Source organism: Notamacropus eugenii, chromosome 4 (genome assembly GCF_028372415.1).
Source record: "Notamacropus eugenii isolate mMacEug1 chromosome 4, mMacEug1.pri_v2, whole genome shotgun sequence".
In the NCBI taxonomy this organism is placed as follows: domain Eukaryota; kingdom Metazoa; phylum Chordata; class Mammalia; order Diprotodontia; family Macropodidae; genus Notamacropus; species Notamacropus eugenii.
Genome location: NC_092875.1, coordinates 233260091 through 233278643, shown reverse-complemented (window position 1 = coordinate 233278643; position 18553 = coordinate 233260091). Strand labels below are relative to the sequence as shown.

The window sequence follows — 18553 nt, the reverse complement described above, 5'->3', positions numbered from 1 at the left end:
TCCCACCCAGTACCCAGATACTGAAATGTTTCAAGAGTTACAAATATTGTCTTTCCATGTAGGAATGTAAACAGTTCAACTTTAGTAATTCCCTTATGACTTCTCTTTGCTGTTCCCCTTTTCATGGTTCTCTTCATTCTTGTGTTAGAAAGTCAAATTTTCTTTTCAGCTCTGGTCTTTTCATCAAGAAAATTTGAAAATCCTCTATTTCATTGAAAGACCATTTTTTCTCCTGAAGTATTATACTCAGTTTTGCTAGATAGGTGATTCTTGGTTTTAGTCCTAGTTCCTTTGACTTCTGGAATATCCTATTCCATTCCCTTCGATCCCTTAATGTAGAGGGTGCTAGATCTTGTGTTATCCTGATTGTATTTCCACAATACTTGAATTGTTTCTTTCTAGCTGCTTGCAATATTTTCTCTTTCACCTGGAAGTTCTGGAATTTGGCCACAATGTTCCTAGGAGTTTCTCTTTTTGGATCTCTTTCATGCGGTGTTCTGCGGATTCCTTGAATATTTATTTTGCCCTCTGGTTCTAGAATCTCAGGGCAGTTTTCCTTGATAATTTCATGGAAGATAATGTCTAGGCTCTTCTCTTGATCATGGTTTTCAGGTAGTCCCAGAATTTTTACATTGTCTCTCCTGATTCTATTTTCCAGGTCAGTTGTTTTTCCAATAAGATATTTCACATTATCTTCCATTTTTCGAATCTTCACGCTACGTTCTGTGATATCTGTCTTTCTCATAAAGTCCTTAGCATCCATCTGTACCATTCCAGTTTTGAAAGATCTATTTTCTTCAGTGAGCTTTTGAATCTCCTTTTCCATTTGGCTAATTCTGCTTTTGAAAGCATTCTTCTCCTCATTGGCCTTTTGAACCTCTTTTGCCAATTGAGTTAGGCTAGTTTTCAAGGTGTTAATTTCTTCAACTTTTTTTGGTTCTCCTTTAGCAGGGAGCTGATCTGCCTTTCATGCTTCTCTTTCATCCCTCTCATTTCTCTTCCCAGTTTTTCCTCCACCTCTCCAACTTGACTTTCAAAATTCTTTTTGAGTTCTTCCATGGCCTGAGTCCATTGGGTGGGCTGGGACACAGAATCCTCGATTTCTGTGTCTTTGCCTGATGGTAAGCATTGTTCTTCCTCGTCAGAAAGGAAGGGAGGAGGTGTCTTTTCTCCGAGAAAGTACCCTTCAATAGTTTTATTTCTTTTTCCTTTTCTGGGCATTCTCCCCAGCCAGTGGCTTGACCTCTGAATATTCTCCTCACACCCACCTCGCCTCCTGGTCCTCCCAGCCAGCGTTTGGGGACTGAGATTCAAATGCTGCTTCCCACCTTAGGGCTTTTGGCGGGGGCAGGGCTGCTATTCAGTGTGAGAATTAAGTTCAGATGGTCAGGTCGGGGCAGGGCCGCCTCTCAGGCCCAGTTCCCTCAGGGGGTTTATGCACAGACCTTCCACAATGGATCCAGGCTCCCGCCCGCTTGGGGAGCCCCTGTCTGCAGCCGCCTCTCAGCTTCTATCTCCCGGGGGGACCCGAGCCATGGGGGCACCCCACTCCCCTCTCGACCCGCCAAAGAGAGTCTCTCACCAACTCTCGTCGCCTGTGGGGGGGGGGGGGCTTGTGCCGCCGCTGGAGATCCCGTCCCTAAAGCCTGCTCGGATCTGTACCTCTCGGAGCCGCGGCCGCCGCAGGTCCGGGCTGGGCTCCGCGTCTGCAGCACGGCGGACCTTTTGCGAGAGGTTTGCAGGTCCCTCTGTGGGTGGAGGGACCCTCGTGGCCGCAGGATATCTCGTCCCCGTAGCCCGTACGGATCTCCTCCTCACGGTGTCGCGGCCGCTGCAGGGCTGCACTCAGCTCCCAGTCCCGGCGCCCAGTCCACAGCGCGAAGGACACCCTGCGAGAGGTTTGCAGGTCTCTCTGGAACAGAAATCTCCCTCGCTCCAATATTCCGTGGCGTCTGGGTGCAGAATTTACCGTGGGTTGGTCCCCTCTAGCCATTCTGTGGGTTGTGGGTTCGGAGCTATGTGTATGTGCGTCTTTGTACTCCGCCATCTTGGCTCCGCCCCCCCCAAGTGAAGATTTTTTTTTTTAAGGATGGGAGGCCATGGGTGTGTTTGCATGAAGTAGGGAAGAAGCAAATAGAAGGGGAGATATTGAAGATTAGAGAAAGAATGAAGATGACAGAGGGGTCAATTTGCTGGAGAAGACATGTTGGGATGGGATCAGTGGTACATGTTTCTGAGTTAGCAAGGAGAAAAGTTATCTGTTATGTGAAATGGGGCAAGAGGAGGAGATAATGGAAAGAATGTATCTGAGTAATATGAGATGAGGAGGAGAGAAGAGGGAACTCTTAGCAAATAGTCTTGAATTTTTTTAGTGAAATACGAGGTGAAGTCCTCAGTTGAGGGGGTTGGTGGATGAAGTGCTGTGAGAGTCTTGAGGAGAAACAGGAATATTTAGAACAGTTGCTGTGGTGTGGAATTGATTAGGGAGGTGTAAAAGGACTGCCTTGTTGAAGACCCACTTGAAATTATGTAACATAAATTTATAGTGGACTCAACATGATTTCATGATTTCCTTCCACTCCACTCAGCAACTCATGAATTGAAATGAAGGAGGTAAATCCAACATGTGAGGCTAGGCAAAACACAATCTGTGATAGGACAAGGGGAAAAGGAGTTCCAATGTAGAAGATATTATAGAGTTGAATTAATTCACAAAGGGCTCAAAACAAGGAAGGGAGAAGTATAGACCATACAGGGGCTAATGGCCTATGGAAAAACTAAGAGGCAGAAAGATTGGAGATCACGATGAGAATGAAAAGATTGTGATACATAGGGAAAGACGGAAGCCATTGCAAAGTGCATGAACATGGAAGCAGAAAACTTGTGGGTAATGGCAAAATCCAGGGATTGACCCATCTCTATGTGTAGCCTAGCTGGAGTGGAGGAATATTTCATGAGTATTTGATGGGGCATTGATATGAGTATTGAAGTCTCCTAGTATGAAGGCATGAGAAAGACTGAGCCAGGCAGCTATGAATGAACTAAATATGTATATAACTAGATGATGGGTATAACTTTTTTCAACAACATTGTAAAATAAAATTGGTTATCTGAAGACATCTCATAGACACTCATAGGCACTGGACTTCTGTTTAGACTTTCTGTTTGGCAGAATTAGGAACTAGATGATGAAAGGAGGCAGATTTAGGCTTCTTAAAAGATCTCCCTAACAATACAGCCTAAAAGCTAAATGTGCTGCCTCAGAAATAGTAAATTTTTGTTTATTGGAGGTCTTCAAGCCAAGGCTACATAACTATTATGTCAGTCAATCAATAAATATTTATTAAATTAAAACTAAGCCCTGGGAATACAAAAAGAGGCAAAAGATAGTCCCTGCCTTCAGGTAACTTACAGTCTAGTGGGGGAGACAGCATGCAAACAGATATATATACAGGAAAAGAATACAGGAAAAATAGAAAATAATAGAAGAAAGCCACTAGATTCAAGAGGAGTTAGGAAAAGCTTCCAGTAAAAGATGGAATTTCAGTTTGGAGTTAAAGGAAGCCAGGGAGGTCAGAAGGCCAAGTGGAGGAGGGAGAGTATTCCCAGCATGGAGGACAGCAGAAGAGAATGCCTGGAGCCTAAAGATGGTGTATCTTTTTCCAGGAACAACCAGGAAGCCAGTGTCACTACATCAAAGAGTATGTGTCAGGGAATAAGGTGTAAGAAGTCTGGAAATCTAGGAGAGGGAGAGATTATAAAGGGCTTTGAATGCAAAATCGAGCATTTTGTATTTGATCCTGGTGGGAATAGGGAACTGCTGGAGTTCTTTGGTGGTTAGGTAGGGGGGGATGAGGTATGAATATGGTTGGACCTTCATTTTAGTAAAATCACTTAAGTGGCTGAATGGAGCATGGATTGGAGTGGGGAGAGACTTGAGGCAGGCAGACCCACCAGCAGGACCTGGATTAGAGGGATGGCAGTGTCAGAAGAAAAAATGAAGAAAATTCAAGAGATGTTGCAAAAGTGAATTGCAGATCTTGGCAACAGATTAGATGTAAGAAATAGTGAGGAATCCAGGATGACTCCCAGGTTATGAGCCTGAGGGACTGGGAAGATAGTGCTGCCTTCTACAGTAATAGGGAAGGTAGGAGTAGGGAGAGGATTTAATGGAAAGATACTGAGTTTGGTTTTGGACATATTAAGTGAAAGATGTCTATTGGATGTCCAGTTCGAGCTGTGTGAAAGGCAATTGAAGATGTCAGGGATGTTATAGAGATGTTCCTGTTCAGATTCAGGTTGGACTAACTAGATAGCTTCTGAGGTTCCTTTTAACTCAAGATTCTGTGATTTTTACTAGTCAATTTTATATGATGTATTCCCGCATTTCTTTCTATCATAAGGAAAAACATAAAATCTAAGAAATTAGATCTACTATGGATAGGGACCTTACAATAATCAGAATAAGGGAAGTCTTTCCTGATTCTGCCTAGTTATTAGCACTCTCAAATTATATTGTATTTACTAATCTGTATAAATGTTTTAAATGTGGTGAACCCAAGACTTTCTTCCGGTGCCCTCTTCTTTCCCTACCCACTTACCCTTAATAATCTCATCAGTTCAAATTAATTCAGTTATCTCTTTGCTGAAGGCTCTGAAATCTATATACCCATGCCTCAATCTCTCTCCTAAATTCCATTCTCATGTCACTAACTGCCTGCTAGATATATCTACCTGTATGTCCCATAGACACCTCAACATCCCCTATATGTAATTTATTACATTTTTTCCTTCAAACTCCTCTTTTCTCTAGACCTTCCCATTTCTGCTGAGGATACCACTATACTTTCAGTCATAAAGGTTCACAATCTTAGCATTATCCTTCATCTTCTCCTTATCTCACCACACTCCCCACCTCACTGTGTGTTCTCTCATTTGCTGAGTCTTTTCAGTTCTACTTTTTTTAACATCTTTGTTCTGTCTTCCCTTTTCTCTACTCCCATAGTTTGAATCCTTGTCATCTCTTTCCTGGACCATTATAATAGCTTCTTAGTTTCCCTACTTTTAATCTCTCTCCTTTCTAATCCTTGTTGCCCTCCTCTGCACATTTCAGTTTTTCAATCTCTTACACTGTGGTGCCCAGAAATGAACATAAAATTCCAAATATGATCTGACAAGGGTAGAGTACAGAAGGACTGTTGCCTCCTTATTTCTGAATTCTATGCCTCTCTTATAATTTAGCCCAGCATCACAGTAGCTTTCATGGCAGTTAATAATGATGTTTTAATTGCCAGATCTAATGACCTTTTCTCATTTGTCATCCTTATTGATTTCTCTGCAGCATTTGACACAGTTGATCACCTTCTCCTCTTGGACATTTTCTCCTCTCTAGGTTTTCATGACATTGCTCTCTTCCCTTTCTCTAACTTTTCCTTCTCAATTTACTTTACTAGCTCTTTATTTAATTATCTTTCATGATCTTCATTATGCCTACCAACCAAGAGTGTTCCCCCAAGTCTATGTTCTGGATCTTCTCTTTTTGCTCTATACCAGCTCACATATTTATCTTATCAACTCTAGTTTCATTTATCCTCTCTGTGAAGATTATCTTCATGTCTGTGTGCCCAGCCCTAGTCTCTCTCCTGAGCTCCAGCCCTATGTTAACATATGTTTCTTAGGTATCTCAAATTGGATGTCCTATAGGTGTCTCAAATAAAACATGTCCAAAATGGAATTCACTGTCATTTCCTCCGAATCCTCCCCTCTTCTGAACTTCCCTATTACTTGTCCAGAGTAGGTATCACCATCCTTCCAACTGGCCACACCTGCAACCTTAGGATCATCCTTGACTCCTCACTTCCACCCTACATATATATCTAACCTTTTGCCAAATCCTCATTCTACATTCAGAGCATCACTCATCTGTGTCTTCTCTCTACTAAGTTGTAACCCTAGTTCACATCTCTCCTAGACTATTAGAATGACATCTTAGCTGGTCTCCCCATTGCTAGTCTTTCCCTATTCAAATTCCTTGCTGCTCAACTGCCAAGGTGGTATTTATTTTTCTTTTTAAAATTTCTCTTTTTAACGCTCTATTTTTAGAGTTCCAAATTCTCTCCCTCCCTACACTGAGAAAACAAGCAATATATGATATCAAATATATATGTGAAATCGTGTAAAAAAATATTTCCTTATCTTCCATGTTGCAAAAAAAGCAAGTGAAATAATAAAAGTGAGAAAATTATACTTCAGTTTTCACTCAGTTCACCAGTTCTCTCTTTTGAGTTGGATAGCATTTTTCATCATGAGTCCTTTGAAATTGCGTTGGATCATTTTATTGATCTTAGTAGCTAAGTCTTTCAAAGTTGATCATAATTGCAACATTCCTGTTACTGTGTACAATGATCTCCTGGTTCTGCTTACTTCACTTTGCATCAATTCAGAGAGGTCTTACTAGGTTTTTCTGCAAGGTGATTTTTCTAAAGCGCAGATCTGACCACCTTCCCAGTAGGTTCTAGCAGCTCCCTGTTACCTCCAGGGTCAACATTAGAGTCCAGTGTTTGGCATTTAAAGCTCTTCATAACCTGGCCTCTTTCTACCTTTCCAGTCTTCTAATACTTCATTCACATTCAGCTCTACAGGCCTACTTGCAATTCTTCAAACATTATATACTATCCCCCATCTCCGTGCAAAGGCGTGTCCCTCATGCTCGAAAAGTTCTGCCTCCTTCACTTTGTCCTCTTGCTTTTCCCAGTTTCCTTCAGGACTTTTTCTACAAGAGACCATTCCTGGTTCTCACCAACTGCCTTTTCTAATCAGATTACTTTCCATCTTCTCTGTGTATACCATGTATTTACCTAGTTATCTACATGCTGTTTCTCCCATTACAATACATACTTCTCCGGGACAGGGATTGTCTTTTTGCTTCTCTTTGTATCCCCAGCACTTAGTGTAGCACCTGGCACCCTTAATAAAACCCCAGAGAATAATAATAGCTGACATTTAGATTGTACTTATTATGTGGTAGGGACTGTGCTAAATGCTTTACAATTATTATGTCATTTGGTCCTTACACCAAGATACACATCCTGTTTTACAGCTGAGGAAACTGAGGCAATCTGGGGTTTAATGATTTGCCCAGGGTCACACAGCTGGTAAGAGTCTGAGGCCAGATTTGATTTCTGTTATTCCTAACTTTGGGCTCAGTGCTTTATCTACTGTGCCACCTAGCTTTTTAGTTAAACTGCTGTGGCCTCCCATATTGTACTTATTAAGTTGATTTTTAGAATCCGAGTGTAATCAAGTTATTCCCTTTTCAGTTTAATCACAATACAAAGGGCATGGGATTTAGAGTCATAGTACCTGGATATTTTGGCATGGAATCTTAGCAAAATTATTTCACCTCCTCTCTGGGACTATTTAATGGAGTATAAAGTAAGGGGTGGATTTTATAACCTCTAAGCTCCCTTCCAATTCAAAATATAAGATCTTATGACTATTGGGCAGGATCATTCAACTCATTTTGAATCTACCAGCAAAATTCACTAGCATCCTATTCTATCTTCTATGCAGAAATCCCAGTGAGAAAGTGACATAGGTCTAGGGTGGATAAGAGAGTAGGAAAGATTGGACATGGGAAATGTGGGAAGATGGGATTAGAGTCTAAAATTTTTCACTCTTGACCTTAGGAATGGTGCAATTCTGAATGATTGTGAGGTCTAGGTGTGGTTGCCCCAGTGAGTGGGATGAAGTGGGATGGATCTCCTTGAAATCAAGAAAGATAATGGTTATTAGAATGAATTTGGTAATCTTGGAGGATGGTGGCTGGGTGGAGATGACTATGAGTATAGTCCTAAAGTCATTGAGGGAGGTGAAAGAGTGACTCTCACGTTTTTAGAAAACAGCAACATGGCAGAAATGCAATCAGATCTTCTTCTCTTTGTGGAAGTGCGAATGTCCCAGCCTTTTCTGTCTTTATGGGTCTACTAAGTTGTTCTCCTCTACTAATTCACTGAAGTGCAAATCATAAAAATCTCTCCCCTTGAGCCATTGTTTTAAATGGAAGAGAAATATTTGGCTTTTCTAGAATTTTCTTTCATCCTTATTACTATTTTATGCTCCATATAAAAACTCTAGGATAAGTGTTAGTTTAAAAAAAATCATGAAGCAAACCAAGAACTTTGCTTTCATTTGGAATGAAAATATAATTGAATTTGAATACTTCTTGTATGGTTTTGCGATAAATGATTTCTATATTTTGATAGCCATTCTAGGAATGGTGGACTAAGAGCTAACAAATCCTACAAAATCCAATTGAAATCCTACAAATATCCAATTGATTCCTTTATTGGGGGGAAAAAAGCAATTGGGATCACTTCTGAAAATTTCTAATAAAGATCACAGCACATTTGAATCTTTAACTATTTTTTAAAGTGAGCTAGGCAGAGGGTGGGAAGAGCTAGGGAAAGAATGAAAATGAGTAGGAGAGGTATGTGGCATGAAGATGGAAGGGAGAAGCAGAAGGTAAGTAGGAAAGTGATAAACACTCTATTAGGGTTACTAGAGGATCATTAAGATGGTTTTATAAGGATCTGTGTGACGGGATTCTGATAGGAGAAAAATTCAAAAACCCAGCCTTGACTTTCTTTGATGTTCTAGGTCGTCAGATCCCACCCTTGGATCCTCATGAAAATGGGAACAGTGGAGCGATCAAGCTTGGGAAGCAAGCACCACAAGCAAGCAGGAGATGTTGCTGACCCCTTATGTATCATCTGATGTACTTGAAGAACTCAAATCCCATTTTCTTGTGCACTGACTGAAGGACTTCCCACTCTTGATGACTTGGTGCCTTTAAAAAAAACTCCCAGCTCTACATATGAGAAATATGCAGGCATCGCAGCCAGAAAGTTTTCCTGGGAAAGGATTTTGCAGAAATTATTGAAAAATCCTTAGTCATACTATTTATATTGATGGATTGGATTATACCAAATTCATCATGCCCCTCCTCCTTCCCTTTCTCTCTCAGTCTTCTTAAAACAGTGGTTTTTACTGAGAGGGTGAAGGAAGGGAGTGGGTGAATGACAAGTATATACCAAGTTCTCTGTTAAACCTTCCCGATACTTAAGTTTTGTAAGAAAGAGGATGTATTCTTGTTAGCTTAGTTAGTGTGGGGATTCTGGGATGGGTCATTCCTCTCTGACTTCCCAGTTGACCTGGGCACACTGCAGTAATCTTTTCAGTGCCGTTGACTTTGTAGATGACCTAATCAGTCATCTGTGAAAGTTAACTAGTGAGGAGATAACTTTTTATATAGTTTTAGAACTGAGCCTATTTTTATTTTTAAATTTTAAATCTGCTCTAAAAAATTTTTTTAAAGGAAGGAAATGGAATTTAGCCCATAATTCCCACATCTTCTGTAGAAAACAGAGGAGTACTATCCAACAATCCCCCAAACTACAGGTTTGAGCAATTCACTGAAAAAGAGAAGAGGGGAAGATTTATTTGAAAGAAAGAGAAGGAAAGGGAATGGAAGGAAGAAAAGAAAGGAGGAAGGAAGAAAAGGAGGAATAGAAATCTTTTTTAGATTCCTGCTTTTTTCCTTCATTGTTTAGCATGGCACACATTTTGAGTTTCAGGTACATGTAGAGTGATAAACCTGAGAAAATTGCTGCAAGTGACTTGGAGGTTGAGAAGACCTCTTTTCTGAAAAAGAGACAGAAGGCATTTTTATGTAAAAATACATATGAGCAGACTAAGGTAGAATGGAGACTTTTCTTTTAAAGAGGTACCACCTACTGCATGTTGTCTTGATGGGCAGGGAGCTCAAGGCACAGACTATTTCCTTACTAATAGAATCTGTCAAGGTTTCCTAATCAAGGATGAAAATTGAAGTAAAAGAATCTGCAGACTAAACTATAGGATAAGCTTCTGATGAGGGAAGATTGGTTAGATTATTGAGCCAGAGTAAGTGGCACAGGCCTTAGGCTTTTAGACACTTTAAAACTACTAGACAATAAAAAGGCATAAAAAAGGAGATATCCTGTGGACTACACTTTGTCAATGTAGTGCTCCATTGTATCTGCACAGAGGACAGGCCTTGGTATGGCCTTCCTTGGCTTCTTCTGTACTATAAAAGGATTTGAATATCTTTTGTCTGTTTAGCCTTGAAGAGTACTTGGATCCAGTGGAGAGAAGAAGTGAAGACTGAGAGGGATAAGGAGAAAAGCTAATTTTCCCCTAAGTCCAAATCTTTTTTACATTCCAAGTTTCTTACCAGTCTAGGATCAAATAGTGATTGACCTCTCACCAAGGCTCAGACTGGGATGGGACTTTTAGAACCTCTCAGGTACAGTACCCTTGGTAGGAGATCGTGATTAAAGTTGGATATGACTTTAGAGACAAACACCCCTCATTTTTTGGGGGGGGAATGAGATCAAATTAAGTAATTCACCCAAGGTCAAATAGATAGTAAGTAGGAGAGTTGGGCTTTGAACCTTAAGCCGTTTAAACCTTTAAATCCAGCTGTCTTTTTACCATACTGTGAGAAGAAATCCTACCCGCCCCAAAATATTTAGTCAGGCACCATGAACTCAAGGGAAACTTGATCCCATTTTTACCCTTTCATAAGCACCTTAACTGTGGTCTGGGAAACAGTCATATCACTCACAGAACTAAAGAATGGAAGGGACCTTAGGGAGAATCTACTCCAACCACTTTATTTTGGAAAGGAGGAAGCAAAGGCTCAGAAAGGGTAAATGGTTTGTCCGAGATTATATAATTAGTTCATTCAGAACTAGGAGAGAAATTAAATCTTGGCTAAACACCTGGAGGTTTCAAGTCTGAGGGAACAAACATTACCGTACCCATAACCGTTTAGTCTCTGATACACTCTGATCCTTTTTTTCCTGGGTTGATGAAATGAGTTATGTCAATGGCCCAAAGAAGCATTTACTGAGGTTTCAACATGGATGTCACAGCCATTCTTCTTTTGTGGTAAAAAAAAAAATGTATAAAACAACAATCCAGAGGTACAGGAAGGCAAGATGATGATAAAAGATCTTTTGAAATAAAAAAAAATTTACATACAAAACGATAACAAATAAAATACAAAAGATTATAAATTGCAAAATGATTGCAAATGATAACAAATAAAAGAGATTTTATTTTTGTTTTTGTTTACCGTGCACACAGCCAGTTTGATTCTCCAGTTGCATTTCTGGAATTGGTAGAGCTGGTTTGTTAGTTCTTGCATTTTAGTGGCTGGAAAGGACTCCATCCATTCCACTTGTCTTGGTACAGATTTGAATCTCAGTTATTTCAGACAGAAGCAGATCTGTCCCAAATAGTAAAGAGGGATTCTGGCTGTCTGGGCAAAAACTTTATGGGATTTCTTATATTGTCCATAGTCTACAGTCTGCACTGAATTTGCTTGTAGGCCTGACATAGGACTGCACATCCTTCTGGAAGTAAATACTTTGATATTAGAAACTGAAGTCAGTTCTTTCTGGGTGACATATAAATCTATGTTGAGCCTTACCTCTTTCAATACAGCAACTGAGTTAGTGTCTGAACTATGCAAGGACTAGAGCAGAAAAAGTAAGGAATTGTAGTCTATCACATAGCTAGGGAATTACACTGGACAAATTCTAACATAAAGGAGGCTAATTCTGATGACAGGACATGAATATTCCCCTCCTTTCCCCAAATGAATGGAATCAGGGCTCTCTTCAGAAGGGAATAGGTTTCAGAGTGATTGTCTTTACTGTTTCTTTCTATCAGAAGTAGTATGGGGGGAGAAAAGCCTTAATTATCACTTAAGAAATCAGGAAGGCGATGATAGGCCATGGCCAGGCACACACATTTACATGTCTATTGAACCTTCTTAGGAAAGTACCTAGACCCTTTTGAAGAGTCAGGATTTTTCATGAGAGCCATTAAAAAAAAACAAAAACCCAGGGTAGCCTGAGTAAACACATGAACAGTATATTACAAGGTGACCTTATAGAACACTGTGCCTCCAAACTCTGGCCAGAGCATTATAGGTGGCATAACACCATTTTAATCATTCCCCAAACTTTCTTCTGCCCCCCTTCCTTTTTTTTCATTTTTTCCTTCCCTCCTTCCTTCCCTCTCTCTCTCCTTCCCTCTCTCCTTCCTTTCTTCCATTTTTCTCTCCCTGTCCCTTCTCTATCTCTTCTTGTGTACATATATACATATATAAATATGATTTTACATTTCTTAAGCTAACATATTATACCTTTCATTGGCTGAATCTGGCTTACAGATGTCTATTGTATATTGTAAATATGAATTTTTATAGTGCCCATTTCACATTTAAGAACAGAAAGGCCAAAGATAGAAAGTAGTGACATGCAAAAGGTTGATATAGATCCCTTGTTGACTTGTCACTTTTTAAACTGTAAAATAGCACATTAACGATACTAAGCATGCATTTTCCATTCAGGTTGCAAGATTTTGAGGGCCCTAAATGAGGCTTTCTCTCATAGTCAGCAAGTACTGTGCCCCAAATTGTGCCCCAAAGAGAATGAATTTCATTCCTTAGAGGGGATATGCTCAAGTGTTAGTAAAATAGCATGTATTAAGTGCCTAATATCTGCCCAGGACTGTGCTAAGTGCTGGTGGTGTGAGTGTGAAATGCTTCCTCCAGACATAGCACTATAACATGTGACAGCTGACAGCAAGCATCTGTTGATAGATTCCCCACTTTACATTGCTATCCAAGGAGTAGGGCAAGTTGAGCAATAGGTTAGAAAGTTGTGACATGTATGCAGACATATGAAGTGTATCAGTAACATATGTTTACTATTTTAACCATCTTTTAAACCAGATCCAGTGTTCCAATGTCAGCATTCTGTTTTGCCGTGAATATATTGCTTTTTCTCTTGTGTTTTTGCAAAAGGCTTTGACTGGGCTGGACCCAGTTCTTGCATATGGGGAATGCTTTTACAATGTCAGGACTTTTCTCCCTTTCATTAAATAGCAGTGCATTCCCAACCTCTTCTCACAAAAATCACTAAATTCCAACAACAATGGAACTGTACCTGTTATTTTGTTTTTAACATACACTGATTCATACTAATAAATATTTTAAGTATTAACAAATGTCGTCATCTTTTAGAACTCTGGTTAGTTTTAAGCACTTGACTACAGCTGTCAAAATGAAGACTGCAAAACCAATTTAATGCCATCAATTCAGCAAATATTTATTAAGTTTATTGACTTATGACTATGTGCAAGTCATTGATCACTGTGCTGCTAGGTGGATATATGAGAGCAGGGAAGGCAAAGGTTAGGATATATAGCAAGTGGGCACAGAATTTCAGTTTTCAGATTTATTAGTAGAAATCAAGTAAGATGCTTCATGAGTGCTAATTTACTCAACTTATATAGATACTCATTATACCTATATGTGTTTTTTTTTTTTAGTGCTGTTGTTACTGTTGGTCCATGACTACACATGGAAGATAGAGTTACAGCATGGAGGAGATGGCAGATAAACCATAATTCAACACATCTAACTTGTACAAAGCCCAGTCATGCTAGATTGCAGAGAAGATATAAAACCTAGATAGTACATAGCCCCTGATGTCAAAGTTAAAGTCCAATAAACATGACTTGTGCTATGAAGTATCATAAAGTATAATTCATGATGAGTGCACAAAAAGAGTACAAAGTTCTGCTGGAGATACACAGAGAGAAAGGTCATTGGTAAATGGGGTAATCAGAGAAGGATTCCTGAAGAAAGTAACGTTTGGATTAGGCTTTAAAGGTAGGAATTAAATAGGTAAGAATGGGACTGGGAAGAGTATTTCAGACGTAAAGAAGAGCATGAACAAAGGTAAGAGAATGGGAAACTTTGGGGTATACATACTCAGGTTTGTGTGCTGGAGCCAGCTTGAACCAAAAGAGCCAATTGTCAAATTTGTGAGCATTTACACCTTAGAAATAGGCAAACTATAAATCAGAGGTTGATTTATTGTTTTGTTGATTATCTGGACTTAAGAAGATGATGGAGAAAATGTTAATAATGCAAATTAAAGTTAGTAAGATGGCAGAGAAAAGGCAAGGACTTGCCTGAACTCTCCCAAATTCTCCTTTAAATAACTTTAAAATAACACCTCAAAATGAATTCTGGAGCAGCAGAGCTCACTAAAGGAGGGAATGAAACAATTTCCCAGCCCAAGACAACTTAGAAGGAAAGGGCTGAGGTGAAAGTGGAGTGCAGCCTAGTGCAGACTGTGCCTGAGCAAGATAGCAGTGAGGCCCCTGGAGCTCTACACCAGGCATCTGGTAGCAGCTACACCCAGTGCAAGCCAGCAGCAGGCCATGGGAGCAACTGAAATGGCAGCAGCAATTTCCAGAGTTCTCAGTCCACAGATGGTAAGGGGGCTAGACAACTAGTTCAGAAGAAGATTACATGGGTCATGTTGCTGGCACTGGGTGCAGGACTCTATTGCTTTGCTCATATTGGATCTAGGTCACAGTCCTGGGATGAAGGGAAGCACCAACATACAAGAGTTTGAGATCACAGGGGGTTGAGGACCCTTGTCACAGTTCCAGGGTGGAAAAGAGTGCTTTGGGTCACTCATGGACCAGAGCACAGGCCAGGAGAGCAATAAACACACCTTTAACATAAAGTTAAAAGTCAAGAAATATGCTAAAAAAAAAAAAAAAAGAATAAACAACAACAAAAACAAAACTGACGATAGAAAGTTACTTTGATGACAGGGAAGATCAAAACACAAATTCAGAAGAAGACAATAAAGTAAAGACAATTATATGCAAAAACCTCAAAGAAAGATGTGAATTGATCTCAGACCCAAAAAAGAATTCCTTGAAGAACTTAAGAAGGATTTTAAAAAATCAAATAAGAAAGGTAGAGGAAAATCATAAAAATAGGAATGATGCAAGAAAATCATGAGAAAAGAGTCAACAACTTGGTAAAGGAGGCACACACACAGCCAACACACTCACCCACTCACTCACATACACACTGAGGAAAATAACACCTTAAAAAACCAGAATAGGCCAAATGGTAAAAGAGGCACAAAAATCCACTGAAGAGAACTCAAAAAGTAGAATTATACAAATGGAAAAGGAGGTACAAAAGCTCACTGTAGAAAATAAATTCTTAAAAATTAGAATTCAGTCAATAGAAGCTAATAACTTCATGAAACATCAAGAAACAGCAAAACAAATAAAAAGAATTAAAAATAGAAATATCTCATTGGAAAAACAACTTATCTGGAAAAATAGATCAAGGAGAGATCATTTAAGAATTATTCAACTACCTGAAGGTCATGATCAAAAAAAGAGCCTAGGCATCATCTTTCAAGGAAAACTGCCCTGATATTCTAGAACCAGAGGGTAAAACAGAAATTGAAAAAATCCAATAACCACCTTCTAAAAGAGATCTTAAAATGAAAACTCCCAGGAATATGAGAGTCAAATTCCAGAGTTGCCAGGTCAAGGAGAAACTATTACAAATAGAAACAATTAGAATATCTTGGAGCCACAGTCAGGATAATACAAGATCTAGGAGCTTCTACATTAAAGGATCTGAGGGTATGGAATCTGATTTTCCAGAGGGCAAAAGAGCTAGGATTACAACCAAGAATCACCTACTCAGCAAAGCACAACCTTCCAGGAGTAAAATGGATATTAAATGAAATAGAAATTTTCAAGTATTCATGATGAAAAAAACAGAGCTGAATAGAAAATTTGACTTTCAAATACAAAACTCAAGAGAAGCATAAAAGAAGTACACAGGAAAGGGAAATCATAAGGAATTCAATAAGTTTAAACTGTTTACATTCCTACATGGGAAGATGATACATGTAATTAACTCTCAAGAACTTTGAAATTATTAGGGCAGTTTATTCAGGGTAGTTTGAAGGAATTCACAGTTATGGGTAGACTATTATGAGATGATATCTAAAAAATAAAATGAAGGGATGAGAAAGATGAATGAACTGGGAGAAGGGAGAAGGGAAAGGTAGAATGGGGTAAATTATCTCACATAAAAGAAGCACAAAAGAATTTTTACAGTGGAGGGGAAGATGGGGGAGGTGGGGATGGACACTTGAACCTTATTCTCATCAGAACTGGCTCAAGGAGGGAACAACATGTACACTCATTTGATTATAGAAGTCTATCTTACCCTACAGGAAAAAGGAGGGGAAGGGGATAAAAGAAAGGATGTACTGATAGAAGGGAGGGAAAATTGGAGGAGGCAGTAGTCAGAAGCAAAGCACTTTTTAGGATGGATGGGGTGAAAAAAGAGAGTGCAGGCTCAATAAGTGATAAAAGAAGATGAAGGAAAATACACCTTAATCATATCTGGAAAATTTTTAAAGCAAGTTTCTCTGATAAAAGCTTCATTTCTCAAATATATGGAGAACTGAGTCAAATTTATAAAAATAAGAGCCATTTCCTAATTGATAAATTATCAAAGGATAAGAACAGGCTGCTTTCAGATGAAATAAAGCTATCTATAGTCATATAAAAAAATGTTCTAAATCACTTTTGATTAAAGAAATGTAAATTAGGTACCATTGGAGGTACCATTACATACCTATCAGATTAGCTAATATGACAGAAAAGGAAAATTAAAATGTTGGAGGGGATTGGGAAAAGTGAGACACTAATGCACTCTTGGTAGAATTGTGAATGGATTCAACTATTCTGGAGAATAATTTGAAACTGTGTCCAAAGGGCTTTAAAATCATGCAGAGCCTTTGACCCAGTAGTTCCAGTACTGGGTCTGTATTTCAAAGAGATAAAAAACAAAGAGGAAAGGTCCTACATGCACAAAAATGTTTATAGCAGCTCTTTTTGTAGTGGCAAAAATTGGAAATTGAGGGGATGCCCATCAAGTGGGAAATGGTTGAATAAGTGTCATATGATTTTAATATAATACTATTGTGCTACAAGAAATGATGAGCAGGATGCTCTCAGAAAAACCTGGAAAGACCTACATAAACTGATTCAAAGTGAAATGAGAAGAAGCAGGAGAACATTGTATGCAGTAACAACAATATTATATAATGATCAACTGTGAGTGACTTAGCTATTCTCAGCAAAACAGTGATCCAAGACAATTCCAAAGGACTCATGAAAAATGCTGTCCACCTCCAGAGAAAGAACTGATGGAGTCTGAATGCAGATTGAAGTATACCTTTTTAAAGTTTCTTTATTTCTCTTATTTGGTTTTGGTATATGTTTTCTTTCACAACACGACTAATATGGAAATACATGACTGTACATGTATAACCTGTATCAAATTGCTAACCTTCTTAATGAGGGGTGAAGGAAAGCAGGGAGAAAATTTTTTAAAAATTTAAATATGAATATTAAAATTATTTTTGCATGTAATTGGGAAAAATAAAAATTTTTTAAAAAGATAATGCAGATTAAATGTAAAAGTGTGTCATGCATACATTTTTTCCCCTGCAGAGCCAATTGTTAAACATTTACCAGCACAACCCTGTGTAGGAAAGAGAGAAAATAGGCCTTTAGCTAGAATATATTGTATGTAGAAAGGAATAGTTTGAGGCAAAGACAGAAAAGTATATGCAACCATAATATGGGCAGCTTTAAATATTAGGGCAAAGAGTTTGAACACAGTTGGAAACTGTAAGTAACTGCAGAATTTTAAGGAGAGGGATGATTTTTTAAAAATCTATTTTATTCAGATTTATAAAGGGGCCTTCTCATGTAAAGGGAAGGTTTTTTAAGGATTGGTGCAAGCTAACCATGTTTACAGTGGTTAACTTCTTCTGAAGAGCCAGTGGTGAGACAGAATGAATGAAAGAATGAAAGATTCACAGGACATAGACTTTTGGACCAAGGTCCAAGATGAGGCCAGTCAGTGGAGGGCAGGAATGAGATTAAGGCCAAAGGTAGAAGGATTAGATTTAATAAGAAATAAGGATACCTATACCTCTTTATCTGAGGTGGGAAGAAAGGAGGAAAAGATAAGTGATGATGCTGAGAAGTTTTGAGAAGTAGAGAAAGGGAATTGTGGGAACTCAATAATTGATTTCTCAATCTCAGGGAAGTAGGAGTCTAAGCTATTTGATATGAGTGAAGGGAATAAGGTTATGGTGGGGGAATAGAGGGAAAAGGAAAAAAAATGAACAGGCCCTGAAGACAATGAGATAAGAAATCAATAAATTTCAACAGAAATCAGCATCGATGAGATAAGTCAATAACCAGTCCCCAGTCTTTAGGAAAGGTAAACAAAAATGTTATGCTACTGATGGAATGACCATCCGACCTGTGGGACCCCAGGCAGGTCATAACCTCTCTGTGATTCAGTTTCCTTACATGTAAAATGAGGGATTTAGACTTGATGACCTCTAAAGTTCCTCCTAACTCTAGACCTATAATCCTATTACAACTCATTTCCTTGGGTTTCTAGAATAGGAAGGCAAAAGTGGATTGTACTCTTTGCAAATGAAAATTCTTTGTGTGTTATTTCTTAGTTCCACTTGCCCTTCTTTGCTTATTGTCCAAGTACCCAAAGATGTCT

General features: G+C 39.0%; 1 protein-coding gene across 1 annotated transcript in view; it reads left to right on the top strand.

Moving 5' to 3' along the window:
- RAB31 (RAB31, member RAS oncogene family) overlaps positions 1-10826 on the top strand; it is a 178725-nt gene extending 167899 nt beyond the window's left edge. Inside the window, exon 7 of the mRNA XM_072604231.1 lies at positions 8659-10826. Within this exon, the coding sequence (XP_072460332.1) occupies positions 8659-8756 (98 nt within the window). The 3' untranslated portion in view covers positions 8757-10826. The remainder of the gene's footprint in view (positions 1-8658) is intronic.
- The last annotated feature ends 7727 nt before the right edge of the window (positions 10827-18553 follow it).